This window comes from Pleurodeles waltl, chromosome 10 (genome assembly GCF_031143425.1).
Source record: "Pleurodeles waltl isolate 20211129_DDA chromosome 10, aPleWal1.hap1.20221129, whole genome shotgun sequence".
Classification (NCBI taxonomy): Eukaryota; Metazoa; Chordata; class Amphibia; order Caudata; family Salamandridae; genus Pleurodeles; species Pleurodeles waltl.
Genome location: NC_090449.1, coordinates 800,437,867 through 800,464,213, shown reverse-complemented (window position 1 = coordinate 800,464,213; position 26,347 = coordinate 800,437,867). Strand labels below are relative to the sequence as shown.

Here is a 26,347-nt window from a genome sequence, read left to right as displayed (position 1 = left end):
CAGTTGAGAGCCTTGTCGCAGATTCCAGGGTTCTGGAGGCATGTGCGGAGAGTGTGATGATATACCGTGTCGAAAGCTGCAGAGAGGTCCAGGAGGATGAGTGCTGCTGTTTCTCCTTCGTTGAGCATGGTCCTAATGTCGTCTGTGGCAGCAATGAGTGCAGTCTCGGTGCTGTGGTTTCTGCGAAATCCAGATTGGGAGGTGTCGAGTACCTTGCTGTCTTCCAGGAACCGGGATAGTTGGCTGTTTACGATTTTTTCGATGACCTTGGCTGGGAAGGGAAGGAGGGAGATCGGCCGGTAGTTCTTGGGGTCATCTGGGTCTTCCTTTGGTTTCTTCAGCAGGACGTTGATTTCTGCGTGCTTCCATCTTTCTGGGAAGGTGGCTGACTCAAAGGAGCTGTGGATGGTTTTGCAGAGGTGAATGTTGATGCAATAATAAATTACTTCAACAACCAGCATAAATATTCATTAATATGCCCCTCACACATGTGTATACCTGACAGAAACACTGGATGAACAGCAAAAAAACGTGTGGGTCACGTGCAAATCAATGCTATTCAGACACATTGGGGGTGATTCCAACTTTGACGGGTGGCGGAGGCCGCCCGCCAAAGTTCCCCCAACAGAATACCGCCACGCTGTCAGAAGACCGCCGCGGTTATTCTGTGTTTCCCGCTGGGCTGGCGGGCGACCGCCAGGAGGCCGCCCGCCAGCCCAGCGGGAAACCCCTTCCCACGAGGAAGCCGGCTCCGAATGGAGCCGGCGGAGTGGGAAGGGTGCGACGGGTGCAGTTGCACCCATCGCGATTTTCAGTGTCTGCATGGCAGACACTGAAAATCTTTTTGGGGCCCTCTTACGGGGGTCCCTGCAGTGCCCATGCCATTGGCATGGGCACTGCAGGGGCCCCCAGGGGCCCCACGACACCCCTCACCGCCATCCTGTTCCTGGCGGTCAAAACCGCCAGGAACAGGATGGCGGTGAGGGGGTCGGAATCCCCATGGCGGCGCAGCAAGCTGCGCCGCCATGGAGGATTCCTCAGGGCAGCGGAAAACCGGCGGGACACCGCCGGTTTTCCCTTTCTGACCGCGGCCATACCGCCGCGGTCAGAATGCCCTTGGGAGCACCGCCAGCCTGTTGGCGGTGCTCCCGCGGTCGTTGACCCTGGCGGTCAATGACCGCCAGGGTCAGAATGACCCCCATAGTCTGCAAGAGCAAATAGTGTTCTTCCTAAATCCAGTCACATGGGAAATAACACCAGTTTCAAACGTCGTGCTTGGAACTAATGCCCCATGCCAGTGAACATCCCAACAATCACTGAACAGACCACCTGTCAGGATGTCTGTCTTTGTGTGCTAGGACACAAAAGCAGGATATACATCTGTATTATCGAGGTGCTGCCAGTAAAATGAACATGTTTTAATCTATAAAAGAATTGTAGGTAAAATCAGGGTTCATTGAGTTACTGTGCCATAGATTGCATGCCTATCAATTAACTAAACATTTCTTCCTGTAGAAGGTGGATAATACACAAAAACACTATTATCCCTCCTACAACGTTGACCAGTAACCACTGAGGAAAAGACATTGGTAGTCAAATATCACTACAGTGTTCCCACGCATTTATATGGACATAATGGTGGTAATTTAGAGTTTGCCGGATGTGTGGCAACCATGAAAAAAAGAATGGCAGCCGCGCACTCCTCTACCACACGCTCCCTTTACCTTAGTTGGATGTGGGGAAACCACAGGATTTCTGAAGACAGAGCCTCAGCTGCTTCCTGGTTGTAAAACTGACCTGATGGCATGTCTATCACTTGGCTGCCACATTACATTGATTATCACTCCTCCTAATTTAGGGTGCTTTATCCATCACTCATTTCCCTGCCTCAGTCCACCATCAAAGCATGGTAGACCCAGGTAGGGAAAACTTACAATAGCGTCCATGCACAGGGGCAAAAAAGGCCCAGGACAACTGAGCCATTGAGTTTTCTTTTTCAGAACCAAAATCCACTTTGATGATCGGATTCAGATAAAAGAAAACCAATGCTAAGTGGAGCTAAAAAACATGCTGGACAGCCTGGCATAAGTAGTGACATAAATCCATCTTCTATACTGGTGGGTGTATTTTTGGCACAGAGATCCCTGCCATGCAGTCTGTGATTTCTATTTATGGTGGGTGGTCCTCCACCAGATGTAAGGTGGCTTTCAGGCCTTGTGCAAAAATATAAATGGCAGCCACTCTTTTAGAGTACAGAAAACAGATAGAATGTATACTGAAAATAACATCACTCTCAAATACCAGACCTCCTAACTCACATGGTGCCACTATGGGGCTTACGATTAACGCCGCCCCCCACCCGATTTACATGGTCTTCCAGTGAAGAGCCGATATTACACATTACCACAAAGGATGAGTTGAAAACCCATTCCCAGAGCCGGTTTCCAGATCATGTCTCTTGACCGTGCACACCCAATGTTGGTTATGGTGTGTCAATTATATTTTGTATAAGTGGAGAGGTTATGCTGATGGGTCAAACTGCCTTAGCAAGGGCTTGGCACTAAGCCCTACCTTCTCGCACACAGCGACATTTCGTTTTAGACTGAGGCAGGTCTGAAATATCTAGAAAATAATTACAAACTAAAAGGTTGAGAAGTAAAATTAAAAGGAAATTGCCATGCATTCTGATTTACCAATCAGGTGCAGCTGTGCTTATGCTATACCTCACTTTACTAATTAATGTTAGATAAACATAGCGAAGAAAACAACATTGTGTATCATCTGCCAAGGAAACAGATTTAGGCCACAGGCAAAGTGTATGCACAAAATAAACAGGATCCGATATTACAGCAGCGGTGGCTGCGAAAGCAGGCTCTCAGCCAAGTATAGACCCGTCTTTACAGCTAGACTTAGTCGTCAACACACGTTTCTCATCCGACAGATGTTAAGGCAAATATTGAGAAGGAAGGGCGTTCATCTGGGAGCGCTAATGCCTAATGATATTAGAACATGGCCTCCCTTCAAGCGCAAAATGTTCATTTCTGCCATTCACGTTTAAGACTACTGTCGTTGCAAATAAATGCGAAGTGCTACAAACTGTTAAAAGTTATTACCATAAATCCTGTCGTCAAGTGTTGGCCGAGTGCATGTGTTTCACAAGAGGTGAAATTGTCGTTGTATTTCCTAAACTATCCTTTCCCGGATGTAAATAATATATCACGAACTTACTTTTGCTTCCAGTTTTTCAAGTAGGCAGCTGCATGGCTCAGCCTCGGTGCCCCACCCCGCTTTGTCAGCTCTCTAAACGTTCACTGAATTTCTAGACTGAGAAAACAGATTTGCTGGCACAACAAATTCTCTTATGCTCTAGGAAATAACACGGTAACTAATTAAAGTTTAAAATAGTTCAAACATGAAGCATACAGTCAATCAAATCCAGTTTACAGGGTACCCTTCTTTGGTATAAAGATATTTCTCAATTAATCAGGGAGTCCCTGTCTTAAGGAACATGTGAACAAAAGAAGGAGGTGGCCTACAGACCTAAAATAGTCAGTGAATTTTAACTACATATGCAACCTGGGTGTAAGTGTCAAGCTACTGTGGGGTGCTATGGTATATTATGTTAAACAGATTAAGTGCGGAGTCATCGTCTGTGCATTATCGCACTGGTTGGTATGGCGGCACCATTCAAATTAAGCACGAAGATACCAAGTTTTAACACCCTCCTGAACTTAAGGAGGTTAGGCTAGGTGTAAATGTCTATCATTTAGAAGTTCCATAACCAAGCCACTTGCACAGAGAAAGACCTTCTTATCCAGACCTTCCTGGAGATTGAGACAAACAGACACAGGGCATTTATAGGATGAACAACAAGTATCAACTCACTAACCATATATTTGCCAGATAAAAACATGGAAGACGCTGATAAAAAAAAATGTTATGTGTTAAGGATAATAGTCTTTGATTTATTCATTTTTATTAAACCTATCAGCCTTAGGGTGGTCTTCCTCCAAACATTTTGTCTTACTTCTCCATATTTTTGTGCTCTTGATTCTGTTGGCCTTAGGACTCAGTGCACTTTTCCACTGCTACTCAGTGATTAAGTGTGTGTGCTCATTCTTTTAAACATGGTAACACTGGCTTATCCCCAACTGGTATATTTATTTCACTTATAAGTTCCTAGTAAAGTGGTACAGTGTGTACCCAGGGTCTGTAAATTGAATGCTACTAGTGGCAGGGATGTGGAATGTACTAAAATAGCTACTTGTCCATGTGACAAGCTGCTTTATAAATCTACTTATCCTGTAAAAAATCTAGTTGTCCCTTTGGTGCATGTAATACAGCAACATTGATGGCAGCAACCTATCATATAAGAGCTCTGAAAATAGAATGCTGATTATGCTAGGGCTAAATACTGTAGTAAGGCTTGAACACAACCAATTGCCTTATTTTGTCACCTTTCTGCAGATCTGCATGCTGGGGCTGGAAGTGCCGGTAAGCAATAGTTCCAGGGAATAAATGCCCTTTTGAGTCTCTGCAAACCTACTAACTTACATGTATTAAGGGTTTTCGCCAGCTCTTTTATAATCTTTTCCATACTGAGAATGGTTGGAAATGTATTCCTCTCAAGGGCAGAAATAAAACTTCTTCCAGGGTTGGGAAAAAAGTGGTTGTAGTGAAAGTGAACTTGCAAATGCTCAACAGATTTTCGTATGAGCAAATCTACACATGCATATTTGCTAATGCTAAAATACAGTTCACAAATATTTTATATCAGTACAATTTTCTGGTCTACTCGTGTAAATTCTTGTGAATTCACAAAATACATAAATCTGCACTAATGCAAAGACATCTATGCTGGGTGCACTTTTGTGACTTTCTTTAAGAACTGGCCCCTAATTAGGTCTGGTGTTGACCAAGACACTGCTTTTCTTAAAATTCTATCTCTCTTGCACTTTCTAATCTTGTGTTGGCTGGATTCACTCTGCATGATCGTAATCTGCTCTTTCATAAGTAGCATATTGGGGCACAAAGTAGTTTTGATCAGTGCCAGGAACTACTATGGCAATATGTGCTTTGAGAGACAAAAAATATTTTTCTGCCAATGTTTGTTTCAATGATGAGGGCCCAACAGCTCCCACAACAATGAACTTTTACAAAAGCTATGTCAAAACCACACACGCATTGACAAATCTAAAAGACTGACCACCAATGTCAGACCTATTGGCTTTGCCAGAACTTGTTTATTTTCATAATCCCCATAATCTTGTTGAAGTTGGTTACAATGATTTTTCTATTATGACTATGTTTGGTAATACTAACATGCATCAACGCATTTTACTAAATGATGCTTCATAGAAATTATACCCAAAATTTCAAAGTAAGTTAGAAAAACATTTTTTTCCTAGATGCATTTTTGTAAACATTTTATTTTGAACGCAAAGAATCATCAATATTACTTGGAAGTATCTTCAAATATTTACATCTAATCACAAAGCATACTGGGACCATTATACATAGCATCATATAGTTGAACTTACAAACGTGTGTACAATGTTTTTACTGGAACCACTGTCAGTAAAGCAGTCTGGGCTTACAGAATGTATTTAGAGCGATCACCCCGATAATAAAGGTTTTGTATTAATGAACCATAAATGCAAGTTAGAGCACCAGTAACATAAGGACATAAATATTACCCCAACTTCAGACAATCCCCTTCCCTGTGCCATAATGTGGCACTGCAAACTGGCAGCCAAAGAGTTTGTGAACCCGGGTTCTGGGCATGCTTGTCCCAAGGACAAAATAAATAGGAAAACTTGTTATCCTTGACCCAAAACAATATGTCCTCGGTATTGGGCTACAGGCATTCCACACCCCTGTAGGGGGGGCTGGAGCACTTGTGCTACCCACTTAAATAGCCTTCCAAACTTGCCTCTGGCTTGGCACTGCTGCCTGTGTGGGCAGTTTTAAATTGACATTTCGACCTGGCAAAATCAACCTTTTATCAGGTCTGCAACTTCCTTTTTACTACATATACGGTACCCCTAGGGTAAATCCTAACCAGCACATTGGGTAGATTGCAATGCATTTAAAAAGAAGTTTTACATGTCCTAATGGTGGAAATCTCTTAAATTCATTTTCACAGTTGTAAAGACTGCATTCTCCCTTCAGATAACACTGGGGTTAACTTATTACATTTAATAAGAATAACTTCCAATTTGGAACAGGTCAACAGTTCATGTCTGGTGTCCTTGGAATAGTAATGAAAAATCCTCTTTTATCGTAAAGATGGACTATGAATTTTAATTTTGTGAATGACACTTTCAGAAAGTTGACATTTTCCTGCCTTTGCCATTTAGTGCCTACAGCCTGAGTCTGAGCCACATAACTAGGTGTAGTTGGCAGTTGGCCTTTGTGTATTCCTCCCAGACAGCCACACACAATAGAAAGCTTAGGTGTGCCTAAAGGGACCATTACTTGCAGGGTGGGGGATGGGCACAGCCCAACTTCCACTTGAATAGGTTGTGTTCTGTCTTCAGGCAAACGATAGCCTACCCCATTGAGTTAGTCTGGGACCAGAGCAGTGGAGCAAGAAACCTGAGTGCTTCAAAGGAAATCCTCTCAAAGCTTCTTACACTTCAACGGCAGCACCAGGTACAAATATTTGACCTGAGACACCAACTCTTATGTAGATTTCTGGACCTGTGGAAGACTCTGCTAGGACGAATGGCTGCTGTGCTGCAGAAAGGACAGCCACTCTGCTGTCCTGCTATCCTGCTGTGCTACCCTGCTTTTCAGCTGCATTGTGAATTAATTATTTTGGTGACTTAAGTAATTAAAGTGGATAATGGTGACATTTGAGAATATGGAAAGCAAGTGCAAGAATTTCCTTAGGATTTGAAGTTGGTAAAAACACTCTTAGTGCTTGCTTTAAGACGTAGCCCAATAAATATTTCTGACTCAATCACAACTTTAAAAGGGTCCAGTGGGGTGCCATAAAACCCTGTCTTGCTATTTTCTCCATAGATTTTAAGTTTCTATAAATACATATAGACATCACATTCCTGCCATGCAAGATTGGATAGGTCATATTTGGAGTTTTGCCTATTCAGCACAAGTTGGTCATTGCTGACTTACATTTAAATAGAATAGTCTATGAAATGCTCTGACAGTATACGAATATTGAGAAGAAGGGGAGAGAAAATGGATCCAAGTAGGACCTGACAAATCAAAGGGCACCAAAATGGTGTGATTGTCTGAACCACCACAATTTTATAGTGATTGAACTGGAAGAATATTGTCAAAGCTAAAGCTGTTCCCTACATTCCACAACTCACTGCTTGTCTTTCTGCAGTTGATCTATGTTGCCAAAAGTTGTGGATAACTCTGACGGGATGAAAATTGCATCCTTGCCACCATAAGCAGTCTCTGGTCATTTAAAAACTGACTCTATCAACAATTATGTTCCCATTCATGACCTAAACCTCATCTGTTGTGGTTGGACAATGTACCTTGCCTCAGCGAAATTTTGCAGCTGATTTTCACCCACCTTCTCCCTAGTTTTTTTATCTTTTTAAACGTTTGGAGATGAGAATAAATATTGCTGTGAAGGCCTGACATAGAGATGCATTTACAAGAGAAGCACAAATAAGATATTTTCTATTGCACAGAGACAAATTTGCCACATTGTGCAGATCTTTGCTTATCACTGATACAAGAGTTTTCAAGATTTTAGCTTGGCAAGCAACAAGAGTTTTAGCCAGTAAGTTGACAATCCTTAATGAGAATGTTGAATGAGGCATGATTAAGTAGCCAAGTGCAGTTGAATAAGACTAGTATCTCACCAGTATTTGTGTTTGTAAATTACATGAGACAGGAAAACCTGCCTCTTGTTCCATCAGTGTTCCTCTGATATTCTTAATATTCTTGTGACAGTAAGTGACTAAAAATGTGGATATTGAGTGTGAAGGTAACTGAGTGGCTGCAGGAGGGAAAGGTTAGATTCATGAAAAGTAACTATTTTGAAAAAACGTCCCAAGCATCAGACAGGGAGGGCAGTTTTCAATTCCAATATGCCAAATCAGTCTTCTGATAAGATACCCTCATGTCACATTGTTGTGATATAGGGAGTTGAAAAAGCATCCATCATTTGGTCCACTAGTCAACACATCTTTCCTTATAATTGTCTTAAAGTGCCCAGACTACATAATCGCTGCACTTTAGGTCCTTGGGTTGTATACTAAACAAATTCAAAATGTCCTCTCACACCCACAAATGATTTATTGCTCTAAGATGGATATTTTGCTAATACTTCAAAACAGACCAGCTGGCCAAACATCTACATTGAGATTCCAAAATACTCTCAATAACATGCCAACCTACTCACAATTTGGGGTATTTTTGTCCACTACCAATACTCCTCCCTATGGAATTCTCCCTATCTCTCGGGAAAATGTCATTATTGAATAATGGTAAAATTATTGCATACATAAGCCAGATGTGGCACCTTCCCAACCACAGATCAATCGACCACATATTTACCCCAAGTTCATAAAGTGTTACATTTATTCTAGGACACATAAATGGAAACTTAATTGGAGGACATTCCCAAAAACTTCTGAAATTACATGTTGCTGTGGGAATAAAGACCACAGTACAAGAAACCTTCTGCCCACAGAATGCAGAGTGGAAAAGTACAACGTTATGGCAGATGTATTCAAACAGCAGCAAAGAGTGAAGTAAGGATGCTTTCTCAGCTAGGCAATCATCAAATCACATTGCTGGTCAGGTAGTCACCATGGAGGAATTCTCGGCCACTGTATTACTACTTTTAAACCAAAGTAAATACACAAACCAAAGACCACAATTTTGGTGCTTAAGGAATATGACTAATACAGTATCAGTTTAGGCTAAATTTTAATTAATGGAGGACATGTACAAACACTTAGCACTAAAAGTTCATGCTCCAAACACTTGAATGCAGCCACAAAATGTAGGTAGGAAGCAGCCAACCAGTCTTCTAATCTGTTTAACTATATATCTTAATTAAGTCATTGCATTATTAAACAGTTAGTCACATAATGTCCGGACATTTTTTCCTACTGAAGTGATGCAAAGAGCAATATTAATTTAATGGAATCAGTGTAATGTTTATTCCGTTAAAAACTAATTAAATTCTACTGAAACTCCCTGAAGATTAGCAGACCTAAGTTGACCTCCGGAACTTTTCAATATTTTGGAAAGGGCTTTAAGCTAGGCAAAGTCAGACCATTAACCAACTTATCAATGAAGTCCGCGGTGACTGGTCGGTCAGTGAGACCCAGGTGCAAATGGTGAATATTTATGTGCAGTGATTATCAGACATAGCATCATTTGGCCATACTGTGTGATAAACTGTAAAACTGCTACGAGTGGTCTGCTTTTACCACATCATTGACAAGATAAAAATGCATCAAAGGGTGGACAAAATTCCGGCCGCTACAAAAAACAGGTTGGTGATGATGTTACTACACAATATGCCTGATTTTGTCTTGTTTAACTCACAAGGGACAGGCAGCCTAGCTGTAACAGTCATACAGCTCTTTGTTTTAACATCACTACTTTATACCTAACTTACAAGCAACCCCACAGTAAGTTATTCTGCCTTACCCATGGTAGAGATGTTCTTGTTTTAGGAAAGGTTGAGCAGCATAAATATAAAAGTGGCCAACTAAAGGTGCGCCCTATTTAATCTTCACACTGGCATAATAATTAGATATCTTCCAAACCCACACATTAATCCGGTTTTCACACGAAATGGTTATATTCACTGTTGGGAAAGGTCAGTTATCTTAATCTATACGTTTTACACTGTTAATCAAACATTATCCTTATGTCCCCTGCTGAGAGCTATATTGCTTAGTAAAGGCCCTGAGTGAGAGTTGTAAGCCAGATCAATAGAAGAGAGCCGATAATAATGGAGAGGGCATTTAACAACAGGTATTCCCTGAGGCAGACGGGGGCTATGACCTATTAGAACACTTACCCTCAGAGTAGAATGTTCTAAATTAAATACTGAGAAACAGAAAATCCAACATTGCAGTGTTGGACCAAAAGGTCTATCCCAGCCAATATAGGTAGTGAGCCACTTCACCGTCATTGATGGAGCACTCAACAGTCCAATGTTTTAATTATAATTACATAACGCATATAAAACCAATTATTACTTGAAAATAGATTCACATTGCAGGGAAGGCGCAGGAGATGAAGGACCTGTCGCACTGGAAAAACGCAAAACTGCACTGAGTGTGAATGAATGCACTTTTGCAATATGCAATGTAATATTATTAAAATTCCTCTGCTAATGTTTCTGCTATTTAAGGCTCGCCCTTTCATCTATCAAGAATGAGTTCTAGCCACTTACCACTAAGTGGATCCTGTCAGTTGGCGGGGACACACCAGTGAGCAATTAGTCAAATGTGCTTGGAAAATAGACTAGAATTCAAAATCCACTCGACAAAACACCACCAAAATTGGGCCACAATGTATATGTACTAACCAGCATGACCATATGTTTATTTGTTTACATATTTATTTAGGGTGGACACTTTTCTGAATTCAAGTTGAAAATACTGTATTTCAATGCTTTTAAGGAGAATTATATTTACCATTACCTGGGCAGTCATCTTGTTCAGGCCCAAGCAATTTTAAAAGTAATAAAATTGCAAAAAATTAATCCTTCTGATGTGGATTACTTCAAAATGTGAAATATGCATCTACATTGTCATTAGATTTAGGGCCTGGGATCAAAATTACCATAGTTTTCTTGTTCGGGTTGAGAGGTGATTTCATGTGAGGTTTAAGATATCTATGTAGAGAGCTATGGCATAATTCCCTGATGCTTTCCTAATCTGGAACGTTTGCTCTCTTTCATGAGGTTTTTTTGATTCAACTAAGAGCAGATAACCAAACTGTGCCTGAGTTTGTCAGGCACTCTTTCTTCACTGGACAATTCTTCCACATCCATTTGTCCTCTTCACATTTTTATGAATCTTGAATGAAGTTGGTTAAAACAAATGTTCTACTATCACCTGTGCTTCGTATTGTAATTGCTTAGAGTTCTGCAAATAGCCAGATTCCCCACATAGGAAAACCTGAGGGATTTTATGCTTATTATGGATGAAAAAGTAGGCCTGATTATGTCTATGCTGTATGCTTTCTACAAATAGATAGAGGGACTAATTGTGGCATAAAGAGGGATTGCTGTGACTGACTAGACTTGTGGATATTAATGAATCCCTCTAAGAAGATGGATAGATTGAAGATATGACATAATACTCTAAGGATTTGACAGAGTTTGGACGAACTTCACAGGTGTAAAAAAATAGATCCATGCACAATTTGTAGTATATTCAGTTATACATACAATGAAATCATCAAAATACAGACAGAATTAATATATTGCAAATTCTATGAAGTGGTAATCCTTGAAATCTGGCATGGATCACACCCTACTGACACTATCATTAATTGCATTGCTCTGTAGACAGACAGCGGATGAACACTAACTTGTGCTCACACAGTCTGTGCTTAGAAGTTCCAGACATACTTTTCTTCTCTCAGCCTGGTAACAGGCTTACTTGTGTCGTTAGTACAGTGCACGTAAGGGTGTGAAAGCAAGTTTATACAGAAAGCCATGCCTATTGTTAACACGGTACTAATGTACGATTAAATCCTTGTGCGTCACTAAAGGATTCATGTAAGAAATTACCATTTTGATCCAAAATAATCTTCCAATCAACTAAAGGTGCAAATATACATACTTTGTTCTTCCTTTTATTTGTAAAAAAACATCTTGCTAGTGTTATAGCACATCAAACATGCTAAACCGGAAACGCATAATGAACTTACATTTTGTAAAAGCTGTATACAGAGCTAATGGTTGCAGTCAATGGTGTGACCTGGAGAGTAACAGAGGTACCTTTCACCTTCAAAAGCAAACAAGGACTGTAAGCAATTCTCTTAAGCCATGTGTTCGCATCATCCGTAGATCCTGGCTCAAGGTTTCGACGGAGTCGAAAAGGTCAAAATGCTACCCTCCAATGTGCTGTTTCAAAATGAGAACGGGAAACACATTAATGTGTCTGGTGGCAGCCAGCTAGGAGCATAATTCGTGAAAGATGAAAACAACCCACTCAGAAACAACTCCTTGCCCTTCCTGGCTACCGGTGTTTGATGTTTCACTGTTTCAGTGAGGTGAACTCAGAGTGGAAAGGATGGTTCTCTCCATGTTTAAAATGGGATTTTCCCCGAGGGTTTTGCTGTAATCGTTCACAAATCCTCATAGCGTAAAACTATCTAAAACCTCCTTACAGGTCACAAGTGAGAGATTCCCTTGAGGATCCTTTCAAACCACACTCTCCGACACTTGTTCTAAATCTGCCGCCATGCATAGACAACAGGATCGTGAGGTACAGCCTTTCTGCCTTTTACAGGGGAATAGTTATTTAAATTTTACTGAGTTTATGAGACATGGTCGCCACGATGTCATAAAATGTCAACGCAGTAAAAACAATCAAATCGGGCTACCCATTTCTATGCATAATATTACAGCTGCAACCAATCAGCTCTATCCTTTCAAGATCCATTTCAGAACCCTTTAGGTTGAGTTTTACGTGGGCGGACTGGCCAAAAATATACTACCAGCATGCTTATGCTGTTTGGCTGTGTAAAATACTGGCGTTTTCCACGTGGGAATGATCTAACAAAAGAATGAATGGACAGGTGATTAAATGAATGAATGATTTGGTGCAGTGCAGCCCTGTAAACTGAATCTCCTTGAACCTGTCTGTGGAATCCATAATCATCAAGGCAACCAGTTGGAATCTGATCACAGCACACTAGTACTTCAATGTGGAATTTTGACAGTAGAAATAGATTTCCCCTGCCCTGTTGGCTAAAAAGTGTTTGTCTAATGAGCACAATGTGCCACACCTAGGTTGTCAGGGTCACGCCAGATCAGGTGACAGCCTCTAGGCACTTGACCTCATCTGCTTGGCCAGCCCCGCTCTCGGCTACCGTTCGCATTTTATGTAGTTTGCGCTGACGAGTCTTTCTTTGTTCGTACGCTGTTTACTAAATATGTGGCATTGGCAGCACACGTATTCATATTCCTAGATATAGGTTTCTCGGCGGGGATTTTAACGAGCACAGCACGGTGACAGGCACCTCTCCTCGGGGTTGCAGAGACTCAAATCACATGGCCGTTTATTTAAAAACAAACCACAAGCCTAAGGCTGTGGTCTAGACAGCAGAACCATCCACCGAGTATGTCCCACTGTGCAGGATGCCAACACTGACCCCTTCCCGTCCCATGTCACCTGCCTGCTGCCCTTCCAGCCCCGGGTTACCACAGCCCGAGAGCCGCGCACTCCCCTCCTTCTGCGGGCAAGGCAGCGTAGGCACTCACCGGGCTACTGCAGGTGCTGTTGTTCGCTGCGGCGCTGCTCTTCCTCCGGAGCGTCAGGCCGCTTCTCAGAAGGCCGGGCAGTTCCCGCAGCTTGTGCTTCAGCTGCACTTGCTGCTCCCGGGCGCCGCGGCTCCGGGGGCCCGCCTCGCCCCCGCCGCTGCCCGTGGCCATGTCCTTGGAGGCGGCGGCGGAGGCGCATTCAGGCGGGGACAGCGTCCTCCCGCGCCCCAGCACGGTCATTCTTCATCGCTCGCCGTCTGCTCGGTGCCCGGTCCGCACTGAGGGTTTGCGGCGCGGCAGTGCCCGCGAGACGCGCTGCTTGCCCTTGGGTGCCGCGCGCTAGTTCGACAACCCGAGCTGGGCTCGCATCCTGCGCGCACACCGCTCACACATTACACTGTCAGCGCTGCTGGGATCCGAGCCGACTCCTCCCTCGCCCGCTCTGGTTCACACCTTGCTGCTGCTGGGACAAGCTCGCTGCGGAGGCGCAGCAGACGGCGCGCCGGAGAGCCTCTTGGCATCACACTGGCTTCGTGGTGACCACCTGCCCAGACTTGGAGGGGTGACCTTAGTTTTTGAATTAGGAATTCAGAGACTATAACAGCCCCTTGGTGCTGTTCATCTGCCTCGGCGCTCTTTTAGATGCTACCCATTTTTCAAAATGTCAATGAGTATGTATTTTCAAAGGTTTCCTTAACTAGGTGGAGTAGTGGGGGGTGCGAAGTAGGGCTGGTTGGGCCGGGTGCCTTTCCTGTGTATAGTTCAAGGAAGGCCAATGTCCAAAGTAATCGGGCTATGGGTAGTAAGAATAAACATGATAGCTCGGCATATTTAGGTCAACGTCCTTGCTGATTTGCTCTTGAATGCGCAATCTGTAGCACGTTAAATATTGTTGCATTTTGCAGCAACGTTTGTGTTGCAGAATGAGAAGTGCCACTTCTGGAATCACAGTGAAGAAGCTGGTATTGGTCCATTAAACGGCATCCCTTTGAGGATAGTTGTCTGAATCTCTGTCTTTAGAAAAACATAGCTGCACGCTACTTTTGGAGAAGAAGCAGAGACTTTTTAAGGCATGAGCACAGTGGGCAATTGCCCAGACCCCTGCCTTCAACGCCCTCCTTAAAGGTGAATTTCTTCTCTATTAAATCTGTCTATTATATTTCTGCCTCTAAACATTTTCCCACCTCTGCTTACGTGTATGCCTATCTCTCTCTCTCTCTCTCTGCCATCTTAAGTATTTTTGTGGTCTCAGGCAAGACATATTCCATTATTTTGTTTGACCCTGTTAACGTTTAATGTATAGTTCAGTATTGTTTGGCATCATGCCGACTTGAATTAGCAGAAAATTGGTGAAAAAACAAACAAATTTGGTCTATACAGGGGGTCCCAAAATAAGTCTTGTCTGGAGACCCCAAAATCCTTAACATGACCCTGGTACTCTGTGACGGCAAAAAAGTACTAGTTCTCCATAGGTGGAAGAAGGGGCAGTTAAGTACCCTACTCTCTAGCAGTTATAACTACTACTGCTTTACTTCTGGAGGCAGTGAAGTACAGACAGTTTCTGTGCTAAAACGTTAAGTACCATTGCACTACATGTGGATAAAAAGAACTGTAGCTACCTACCTGTGGGGAAACTATTCTACACCTAGAGAGAAAAAATGATATTGCTACTACGTTCTAGGTGAAACTTGGTGTTTTGCCACACGAACTATACCAATGGGTATTGGTATCGTGCGTGTGGCAAACACCAAGTTTATCAGTGCAGTCTCTGTGAACAAAGTAAAGAGTGCTAGCACCGTAATTGTAGAAGTACCAATACAACACATCTGCAGAGGAAATTGAATGCTACTACTCTACGTGATGGGAAAGTACCAGCATCCCACATGCGCAAAACATAAATACCAGAACTTTAGTTGTAGAGAACGAACACCAGTTCTTTGCCTGTGAGCAAAAAGAAGTATCAGGGCTCCATTTTGTGTGTGAGAGGGGGATGGGGAAGTATCCGTACAGTACTTGTGGAGAAAAAAAGGAAGTGTTGGTACTTTACCTGTGACGAAAGGGAAGTAGCTGTTGCTTCCAGCGGATTAAAAATAAGTGAAGTACAAAACAAATATAGTAGATAATAGTTTTTGAATTACAGATCAGTTCATAGTTGAGTGTTGGTATGGAACCGTAAAATTGCGTCAGTGACACCCTTTGACATACAGAATTGGATTAGCCCTTGAACATTCCCAGAGCTCACATCTTGAAAATATATTGACACATTCGGGTCAAAAAAGCAGGTTGTCTTGCTCAGGTGCGTTTCCAGAGCTATCCAATTATTTACATTCCTGCTAAAAAAAAAAGTACCATATAAAGAAGACACTGTGCTATTAAAAAACGAGAGGAAGTTGCTAAAGTCAATTAAGTGACACGAGACCCAGGAAGAGGGAGGGGCTGAGGGCGCCCTTTGGACCTCAGGGATGAGGTAACCTCACACAGGTGCAGGAAATCCCATACGCCGCCTCTCCGTTCTCTCTCTCCGCCCCCCGCCCCCACCTACACACACATACTCACTGGGCCGCAGGCTGCTGGTGCTGTGGTGTCTCTTACAGTTCAAATAAAGTAATTGCACTTCTGCGAACAAGGCACGGTGGAAGAAGGCCTCGTGAAGCCACTGTGTGCGTGTTCTATTGCAGGGTTTTTCACTTTTAGAACGTCCCTGTTAGAAGACATAGTCACTTAGCACTAAATGCATTGTTAAAGATATTGTCCTAATATTTACCAGAGAGTACAATACAGTCGTCCAACTCAGCACCGAGTCCAAGCCAGTGCTTTAAATGAAAATATAGAAGTGCAGGTATTCACTATTAAGATTACATGCTTGCTCCTGAAAAGTGCCGGTACTCTACCCATTACATTTTTTGCATCAGTGCTGAGAATTGCAGGTACTCTCCTTTCCAAATTATAGAAGTGCAGGTACTCCGTACCCGACCGTACCTGCCCATTTAAAGCACTGGTCCAAGCACTGATAAATGGCGATAGATAGATAGATAGATAGATAGATAGATAGATAGATAGATAGATAGATAGATAGATAGATAGATAGATAGATAGATAGATGTTGCTTTGTACTACTTGCCAGTGTTTGATCTGTGCATTGAGAATTATGATTTAATTGTACTTTTGGTATACATTATGAAATTATATTTTAAAAATGCATTATCAAGGCTTACTCTTAGTGTATGGAGGAAGGCAGCTGCCGACTTTGGAACGGGGGCACCAGTATCGAGTCTTGTCGCTGTTCAAAATCCTGTGATTTTGGCAAATCACTATCCTCCCCCCGCCTGAAAAACTGAACGTGACCATGTGTAATGTCACAGGTGGTTATATAAAGATCTCCACAAGTGCTTTAAATGGACCGGTACTGTCCGGTACTGAGTACCGGCAATTTTTGATTTTGAGAGGGAGAGTACCTGCACTTCTCACGAAAAAAGGAATACTTTTAATTTGAGAGTACCGACACTTCTCAGAAACAAGCAGGTACTCTGGAACAAACATAGTACATGCACTTCTATTTTTCCATTTCAAGCACTGATAGTTCCCGATCAGTTCGCGCTGTCTACATCAGCAGAAAAAAAAATGTTCGACGTACCACCGGTGGTTATATGTATGCAATAATGTGCCTGTATTTGGGCGACATCTTTTGTATTAAACTGATCGTTTCTCAAAGATAGTTCTTTAGTGAAACTTGTACAAACCCGAGTGTGAATTATATATACCACAGCTGGATTTTTACCCGTATTTCTGTCAAAAGAGTGAAAGGTTTAAGTTGCTGTGCCAAAGAGAAACCTCGTTAGTCACACCTTCTTTAAGTGTAACAAAACACACATTACGCGGTAGCCACAGAAGTGGCTCGCGAGCCTCAAAGGATTAGCACACTGGACGCGGCTAGAAGCGTGGATGGGAAATTGAGCCGCTTGGGTTCTGTTTTCGCAGCTGCTACTTTATGTCCCGGCCAGGCGCCCTCTCTCTAAAATTACCTTTCGACCTGCTGCCGCAAGGTGACTGCTTTCGGAACATTAATTCTGCATGGAGCTTTGTCCCTCTGAGTATTGACTAGGCGCCTGACAATGCAGAGGTCATTACCTAAACGTGAAAAAAGCTAAAAGAAGCAATTGCGTGAGAGGGCAAGTGAAAATTGGCAAAAAGTTAAGAGACTTTACATGAAGACACTGGTGGGATGATATCTGTTTCCGTCTCCTGCACTTATTTCTATATTCCTATATGAAGATGAAAATATCCAGTAACCATTGTTTAATCTTGTAAATACTGAGATAGTTCCATTGGGAATACTGCTCCCTCGCACATCACAGGCACAAACTGATGCCCGAAATAGTCCTTGTCCTAGTTCTAGCTCTGCTTGATAGCATAACTCGTTTCTTCTGACATTTCTCAGTGCCTACCACTTCGAAACCAGTGCATGCATCTTCTTGTGATGGCCCGTCTGAGCAACATGTTGCTCAAGGTTAAAGCTCTGAGACAGGGCTATGTACAATGTATCCTCTTATAGTTTAGCAGAGCAAGAGGTTATCAACACTTGTGGCTATTGCATGCCTGAGATATCAACGTTTACTTCCCAGCTGCGAACATTTATTATGCATCTTAAATGTCTTCAGTTTAGATGTTCTGAAATGAATATCTCTCTTTGAGTTTTGGGATGTGATTTTCTGCGTTCTTTTATCTTTTCTTCCATTTTTCTCTAATTAAGACTTGTTCTTTTTTTACTTCTCTTCTACCAGAATAGACTCCTCTACCTTCCTACGTTGTCACAATTTTAGAAAACAATGATTGGCTTTAAAATAGTCGCAATGATTTACAAACAGGTTTTAACTCAGAAATATAGAGCACCTTGCAAACTTCAGTAACTGACACCATCATGAGAAGTCTGGCTCATGGACGAGGTGGTGCTTTTAGCAGTACATCAGGAGGTATAATTCTGAGGTGGCTATCTCCCATTTACTCATTATTGCTACCATGGATAGGCTGTCATTCTGATAAGAAACAATAAAGTACATTTCAAAGGCCCAGCAAGGAGTAATATGAGAATAATATCCAACTGAGCATGTCACCACATTTTCCTAGTCTTATCCACTTCCTGACTTTCTTTCTGATCACCACATTACCAACCCAAAAATAACGACTAATAGCCATTGGGGTCAGGGGCGTAGGGTGGGGGAGGATACCAACCAGGCTAGAATTTGGTCCAATTCCCTAATTAAAAGCAAACTTTGAATTTTTATTATTAAAAACAAATGTAATTAGGTTTAGCCTCCAACTCTGCATGTCCGCGATCTCTCCCCCCACACCGTCTGCCTAACTACAGTATACTGAAACTGAAAGCACATGAAGCTGTCTAGAGAGCTAGACAGTGAGGGAGGGAGAGAGGCAGGGGCAAGATGGCTGGGCCCAGCTAACTTATATTTTTATCTGCATACCCACACACAGTTTAATGCATCAGTTTTGTTGCTTGTTTTTCGATTTCTTATTTGAATATGTGAAAGCATTTTGGGACTATCAAAACAAACGTAATACAAAATAATTAGTGTGTGCCTTTAAATTTTCTGTCTTGAATGTCGGGGTCATTTATGGGCTAAGTGGGAGTGGCAGGGCCCATGGAGAAGCACAACTGATATCCTTGCTGCATGCTCTTGGAAAACTGAAAGTACTGGCTGAGCCGGAGAAGCTCAGGTGAGTGAGGCCCTGCTCACTGATTCAGATGAACATTGTCTAAGTAGATGAGCTGCTACCCAGTGTTGCTGCCACAAACAGATCCATACTTCCCTCTAGACTGGCCTGGATCTGCAGAGTTGTATTTTTCTGTGGGATGATATAGAGTTCTTAGCTCACACACTCAGACTATAGCAGCACCTCTTGCACCTGGTGAGTGAGCCACATGAGGGTCTTCATAGGCAAAGACCGAGTGGCTGAGTATGATCTCTGCAGCGCACCACAATCAGAGCTCAGCTATTAATATTGCTGCAGATGCAGAGACACAGGAACACAGGAGAATGAGGGACCTTCTGCATCTCAATTTTGGCAGTATTTTCTAACATAAAGGGCTACAAAGGACTTTTTTCTTTGCTTACATTAGGGCCTTTGGCACCATTGCTGATGCTGGCTCTTGCCGTCAAATCTGCACTAACACTTGCATCATTCAAGATTTCACCTGCACTCACACCACCTTCAGCACTTACACCAGAAACTTCACTAATACCTACACAGGCACAGGCACCAACATCCTCACTCCTACTCTCGTACATGTTCTGCAAAATGCAACAATACCCTCAACTCACACCTCGCTCACATATACACTGGCATTAGTACCAGCAATGTCAGTTGCACATTAATTCATACCTTCACTGACATTTGCACCCATCCGTGCACTCACATTCACATAACACTCCCACCTTTAATCACACTTGAGCTAGTGCTTGCACCAGTAACCTCACTCACAGCTGCACTCATACATGCACTGGCACTAGTACGTGCACTAGGATTGATACTTGCACCAGTATCATAAATGTCAAAAGGGCCGATTTAGGTAGGTGGGAGACTCCAATTTGTGAAGCAAAGATGATTTATTTTAGCTATCTCCTGCCTGAAATTGCGTCTTATTCAATAGACGTCAATAGGGAGAATACATTCCCCCGTTTTATTTTCAGATTCTCAAAATTTTCTCTTCTAAAATGTTGACATGTATGCAGTAAACTCTTTCGAACATTCACTCACACCTGCATTGACTCTTGCACTCACACGTGCACTGCAGCTTGCTGCATTGTGGGTTTCAGAACACATTCTATTGCACACACATCACATGCAATCCAACTAATAGATGCATGGCATCATATTGAAACTGCCCAGGGTGACATGGCTAATAAAGGACCACAGAAATGATACCATGTGAGGGCTCACAACACCCTATAGCATAGCAAGGACAGTATGTGCCGCAGACCTGCCAGGTAAGCAAGAGTGTGAGATTGAAGCTAGCAGAAGACAGTGGACACCACTCAGAAAGTGAGTGCTGCTTGACCCAACACGTCACCTCCCGTGTTTATTTATATATGTTATAAACACATTTGTACAGAATGTAATATACTCTTTATTGCCAGTGTCAATTGTGGCTTTGACTCATGAGAGATTGTACCTCAAATGTGTCATGTTGGCAATCTTCTTTAAAAACAATGGTAATAAATAGCCTATTATATTTTATGAATCTGCAAATATTACTAGGCCTAGCAGCTAGCAGCAGGATTGTCTTGCCTATCAAACATGTGTAAAATGCTCTTTGTAAGACACTAAGCATTGTTTTCACTGGTTAGTTACACAGTACTGTAGTAATAACATGGAATCTGACCTTTGCACTTTAGTAATAAATGTGTGAATGTTCATTTGTTAGTATGCCTGCTCTGGTATGGGACATTTTCTGCAGGATAATCCATAATTGGGGTGTCTGTCCAGTGTCTAGCTGGTAGGGGACACCAAGAGTGTGCAAGGAAAGAAGAACTGGGTCAGAACTAGGGAAGAGGGTCAAACCCTCCTCGTCCATTCATGATCAGTCACAGTAGCAATCAGCGAAGTTACAATAAGCCTTGGAGTGTTTAACATGGCTAAGTTTGTCTGACTGCTCACAAAATTACCTACTCCATAAAATCTGAACTATTATTCAAGTAATCAAAAAAATTCAGATGGACTCTGTGAAAGCCCTAAGGCTTCATTAGAAAATCGGTGGGTTGGATAGTGATCAGTTCATTTGCTGTATTTCAAGTGAGAATTTCCCAGCTGCCTGCTGAGAAACGGTATGATCATGGAAGACTTAATTTGTTGTTTTGGCATGGTTAATTGGTATTAAGAGTAAACAACAGGACATAGACTGAGAATAATTACTGTGTATGGGAGTTCATTATCGAGGGACAGTGGTGGTCCAGATAGCCATTACCTATCAGCAATCCTCTTTTAGTCATAAAAAAATAACAAAATCCTAAACATCGCTGAATAAAAATATTGCGTGCCCATGGCACTCAATTCTGCCATTGAGCCTGTCTCAAATTTGTCATCGAAAGATAGTTAAAGGAGCAAAGGGATTGGGATAATTAAGGGTCAGGTGTACTATTAAACTGGCCACATAAACAGGTTGCAATTTGCGACCAGTGTTTTTCCTACCAGTGTGGAATTATGCAACTTGACCTATGCACTAATTCCAAATTGGAATAAGTCATAATTAGATCTACCTCATTAATTTCATGAGGTAGTTTGCAAATTGTGACTCATTATTATTGGACATAATAATAGAGATGGTTGTCTGCAGGATTCTGCAGGCTACCATGTCTCCAACTGCTTTTTAAATGAAGATTGTTTTTCAAATTCAGTCCTTTTTCCTTAAAGGAAATGGGGATGCATTTTTTTTTTTTTTAAAGTTTTATTTTTTGGAAAAGTTTGTTTGAAAGTGTCAGTGATCCCATGCACCACTGCCTGCTCGCCAACAAATATTTGTTTTTAAATTCCCAAATGGGAAAGAGGTCCCAGTGGGAACCTTTCGTTTTCAAATGAATTAGTACCCCATCTTGGCAGTCAGTAAGCTCTTCCCTAGCTCCTCCCTTGCTGCTTCACTGGTTACTGAATTGTTCACTTTGTTGTTGTGTTATTGTGCTCAACCTTGTTTATCTCATCTTTGTCTAGTCTTGTTCAACTTGTTTATTTGTGTACTACCTTTGTTGATTTCTATTGTTTCTCTGCACGCTCACTTTCCCACCATTTTTCCTGCTGCTTTTTTCCCACCGCATCTCCCTCCCACTCCCTGCACTCGCAGACCCCGACCACTGCCTCCCAGCACTCCTACCTCCTCCCAGGACCTACTTGATGGAGGCCACCTAGACTGCGCCCAGCACCAGGAACCCTGATTCTCCTGCCACATGCCAGTACACGGCAGCTAAGCTCCGAGCCCTTGACCTCAGACTCTGCAACAATTGCTGCAGCACTTCTCCACAATCAACGTTAGGACCCTTTACCTCTTGGCACTGTTTCTTCTCCTGCAACACAGGAGCACTGGCTTGCACAGTGACCACCACTGCGCCTACCATGCCAATCATGACTGCCTCCTGCTCAATGCATGATCACTCTGCAAGCATGCCACAGAGATCTTGGACACCATCACCTCCTTCACCCCCAACATCGTCTTCCTCACTCAGGCCTGGCTCAGCCCTGCATCCACTCCCAACATCGCCTCAGCAACTCCTACAAGATAGTACACTGGAACCGCATCAACAAACATGGAGATGGAATCGCCATCATCCACAAAGAAACCATTCACTGCACCATCTCCACAGGCGACACTACCCTGATCATGGAACACCTCAATTTCCAACTCCAAATCAATGTCAAAACCACCATCAGAGGCACCCTTACCTACAGAATGCAAGGACCATGCCCCAGTTTCTGCGACACCATGCCCATATTCATCACCCTGCTCACCATTGACTTTAAACACTACATGTTCTTCGAAGACTTCAGTTCTCACCTCGAGGACCTCAACAACGCCAACATTGCCAACCTCCTCAAAAGCATGAACAACATTGGCTTTACCCAGCTCATCACCGACCCTACACACTACACAGGACTCACACTCAACCCCATCTTCACAGCCAGCGACAAAGTCAAGTAAAGCCCTGTCACCAAGCTCACCTGGACAGATCACACCATTGTCCACTTTACCATCACAGAATCCCCCAGCACAGCCACCAACTCTCCCAGCACCTAACACCACAGCTGAAACAAAGTAACAGAGAGCCAGTGGACTAAGCCCTCAACACCTTCCACCCTGATACTGAAACCAGCCTAGGACAGCTGTCAAAAACTTCTCCACCTGGATCATCGATTGTGCTGACAGAGCCATCCCCGTCAAGCTCACCAAACTCAAGGAACCCACCAAACAGGTCAGTTGGTACACCAGAGGACTGAAAACAATGAAACACAACTGCAAGCAACAAGAAAGGAAATGGTGCACTAGCAAGGAGCCCACAGACTGAGTTACCTTCAAGTCATCACTCAACTAATACCACCAACTACTGAAAGAGACAAAGAGGAGTGCCCTGGTTGACTTCATTGAATACAGTTCTAACCACAGCAAAGAGCTCTTCAACAGCGTCAGAGAGTTTTTCATACCCCCAGCCACTGAAAACATCATCACTCTTTCTCAGGAACTCTACAATCCTCTGATGGGCTTCTTCCATGACAAGGTCTCCACCATCTTTAAAAACTTAGAACCCCAGCCCACCTCCACCAACACCCTCTGCCTTCTCGCTCCCATGGATGCAACCCTAATGCTATCTCTGATCACCTGCTGACCACCTGGGACCACATCACCCACAGCCATCATGAATTCCGCCAACTCAGGAGCACCCACAGACCCCTGTCCCCACCACATTTTCAACCTCGGGAGCAGGATGATCATCAGCAAGCTCACCGCCATCTTTAACTCATCCATAGCCATGGCCACCTTCCCCAAAGTATGGAAACATGCAGAAGTCAAACCCCTTCTCAGGAAGCCTTCCACTGGCCCCACCAAACTAAAGAACTACCTTCCCATCTCTCTGCTTCCCTTTCCTGCCAAAGTCCTTGAAAAGGTCATCAACTGCCAACTCACAGAACACTTGGAGATCAACAATCTTCTGGACCCCTCCCAATCCGGATTCCACACCAATTACAACACAAAAACTGCCCTGATCGCTCCCACTGATGGAATCAGAACCCAACTTGGCCATGGAGAAATGGCGGCCCGGGTCCTCCTCTTCCTCTTGTCAGCATTCATCGCCTTATCCCACCCTATCCTTATCAGGAGGCTTCAGCACATTGGTATACAAGGATACACCCTCAAATTGATTGCATCCTTCCTCCCCGGAAGGACCAGAAAATCTGCCTAACATCTTTCAACTCAGAACCCAAGAACATCAGCTGTGGCATCTCTCAAGGCTCTTCCCTCAGCCCTACACTGTTCAACATCTACATGTCCCTCTTGGCCAACATCATCAGAATCCACAGAATGAACATCATACCCTAGGCAGATGACTCCTAGCTCACCTACTCACTATCACAATATAGGGCCTGATTCAGATCTTGGAGGTAACGGCCCGCCATCTGTTTTTTGTCTAAAAACCTGTCCGCCGCCATGACAGTCTGCCCACCCTATTTAGATGTTAGCTGGAGCATAGGTGAAAGACCGCTGACGGTCTGCTGTCACCGCTAATAATCTCCACCCCTGTTGACAGCACCATAGGCTATAGCAGCTGGCGGGGGGAGTCCAGCCCCTTTTCCCACCGAACCACTCATAATGTGCATTTCCGCTGATGCAACTGTGGTAGCTAAACCTCCACACCTGAGTTGGCTGATTGGGACATTAAAAGAATGAAACTCACTTTTTTTGTTTCCACATTACATTCCACTATGAACCTGGTCATATAAGCCCTGCTGTTGCTGCTGCTCCTGGACCAAAAAGAAAATCTACCCCATCTTCACTGTTATAACTGTCATCCTTGGAATTGTTGCTGTACATTCGCACTGGGCTCGTACATGGATAAAAACGTTTTGCTAACACCTTAGTAATGATGTGCTATGCATATGCATATGTGTGTAATGTTGTACTCAGAAAATTGTATCATAACAGACATCAAGATATTAGTAGCACCCACTTACACAAAAAGTCACAGCAATCACAAAGAGAAATATGTCCACACAGGTGTGTGCAATAATTTCCCAATAAATATGAACTTATAAACTGAAACAGTATACCTAATAGGAACTACTCAATCCTATAAATATGTAGCAGTTGCACTACAACATGATACAAGTGGGTGTACACAGAATTAATCTTACCTTTAAACTGCAAACATGGCGGAGATGTATGAAGGTTACATGTCCCATTGGTGGGTGCAATGTATGACAAACATGAGATGTAATTTATCTGTAAAGTGCCAGGTTCCCTGTGTAATGCATATGTTCATACCATTGACGCTTCACGTAAAAATAAACACACATGCATTCTCCATTCACAATGGCAGAAACTCATATAACTTTAGTGTAAGTGTCTAGTAACAAGATGACTGCTTGCACCAAAATTATTGTATCCATCACAAGTGTACAACACTAATGTATGCATTAAAAAAATCTAAAATATACAACCTGTGCTTCTGACTGCCACAAATGAGACTAAGTGCATGAAACACATATTAGCAGAAATAGCATTATCAAAAACAATTAGTAACAATCATTAAATAAGGCTTGGACAAAGGTATTCTCAAAATAAAAATGTTTTATAGAAATGAGATAGCTCTCTCATAAAAAAAATGAAATCAAACCGTACAGACAAAAACACAGGCACTAGGTCAGTAGTCCATAGTGTTGGTGCATGTCCACAACATGCCTCCTAATGTCACTGCCAAAATAAATCTCTTCTGGAAGGGGGCATATATAGGTAAGAGAGAAGGTGTCTCAATGATGTTACGAGGGTTCTTGGGTTTGGAAGGGGTAGTTTGGGGTTTGGGAGGGGTGGTTTGGAGTTTGGGAGGGGTGGTTTTGGGTTAGGGAGGGGTGGGTTTTAGAATTGGAAGGGGTGGGTTTGGGAGAGGTGGGTTGGGATTTGGAAGGCGTGGTTTGAGATTTGTAAGGGGTGGGCTGGGATTTGGTAGGGGTGGTTTGGGATGTGGAAAGGTGGGTTGAGGTGTGGAAGGGGTGGAAAGGCTTTTGGGAGGGTGGATTTACAGTTGGAAGGGGTAGTTTGGGATGTGGAAAGGTGTGGGTTGGGATGTGGAAGGGGTAGAAAGACATTTGGGAGGGGTGGTTTGGGATGTGAAAGGGGTCTGGCCTGGG

At 43.0% G+C, this 26,347-nt stretch overlaps 1 protein-coding gene across 1 annotated transcript in view; it reads right to left on the bottom strand.

Annotated features, from left to right (window-relative positions):
* RAPGEF5 (Rap guanine nucleotide exchange factor 5) overlaps window positions 1–13,997 on the bottom strand; it is an 863,712-nt gene extending 849,715 nt beyond the window's left edge. Inside the window, exon 1 of the mRNA XM_069211465.1 lies at window positions 13,448–13,997. Coding sequence (XP_069067566.1) covers window positions 13,448–13,687 — 240 coding nt within the window. The 5' untranslated portion in view covers window positions 13,688–13,997. The remainder of the gene's footprint in view (window positions 1–13,447) is intronic.
* Window positions 13,998–26,347: the final 12,350 nt, after the last annotated feature.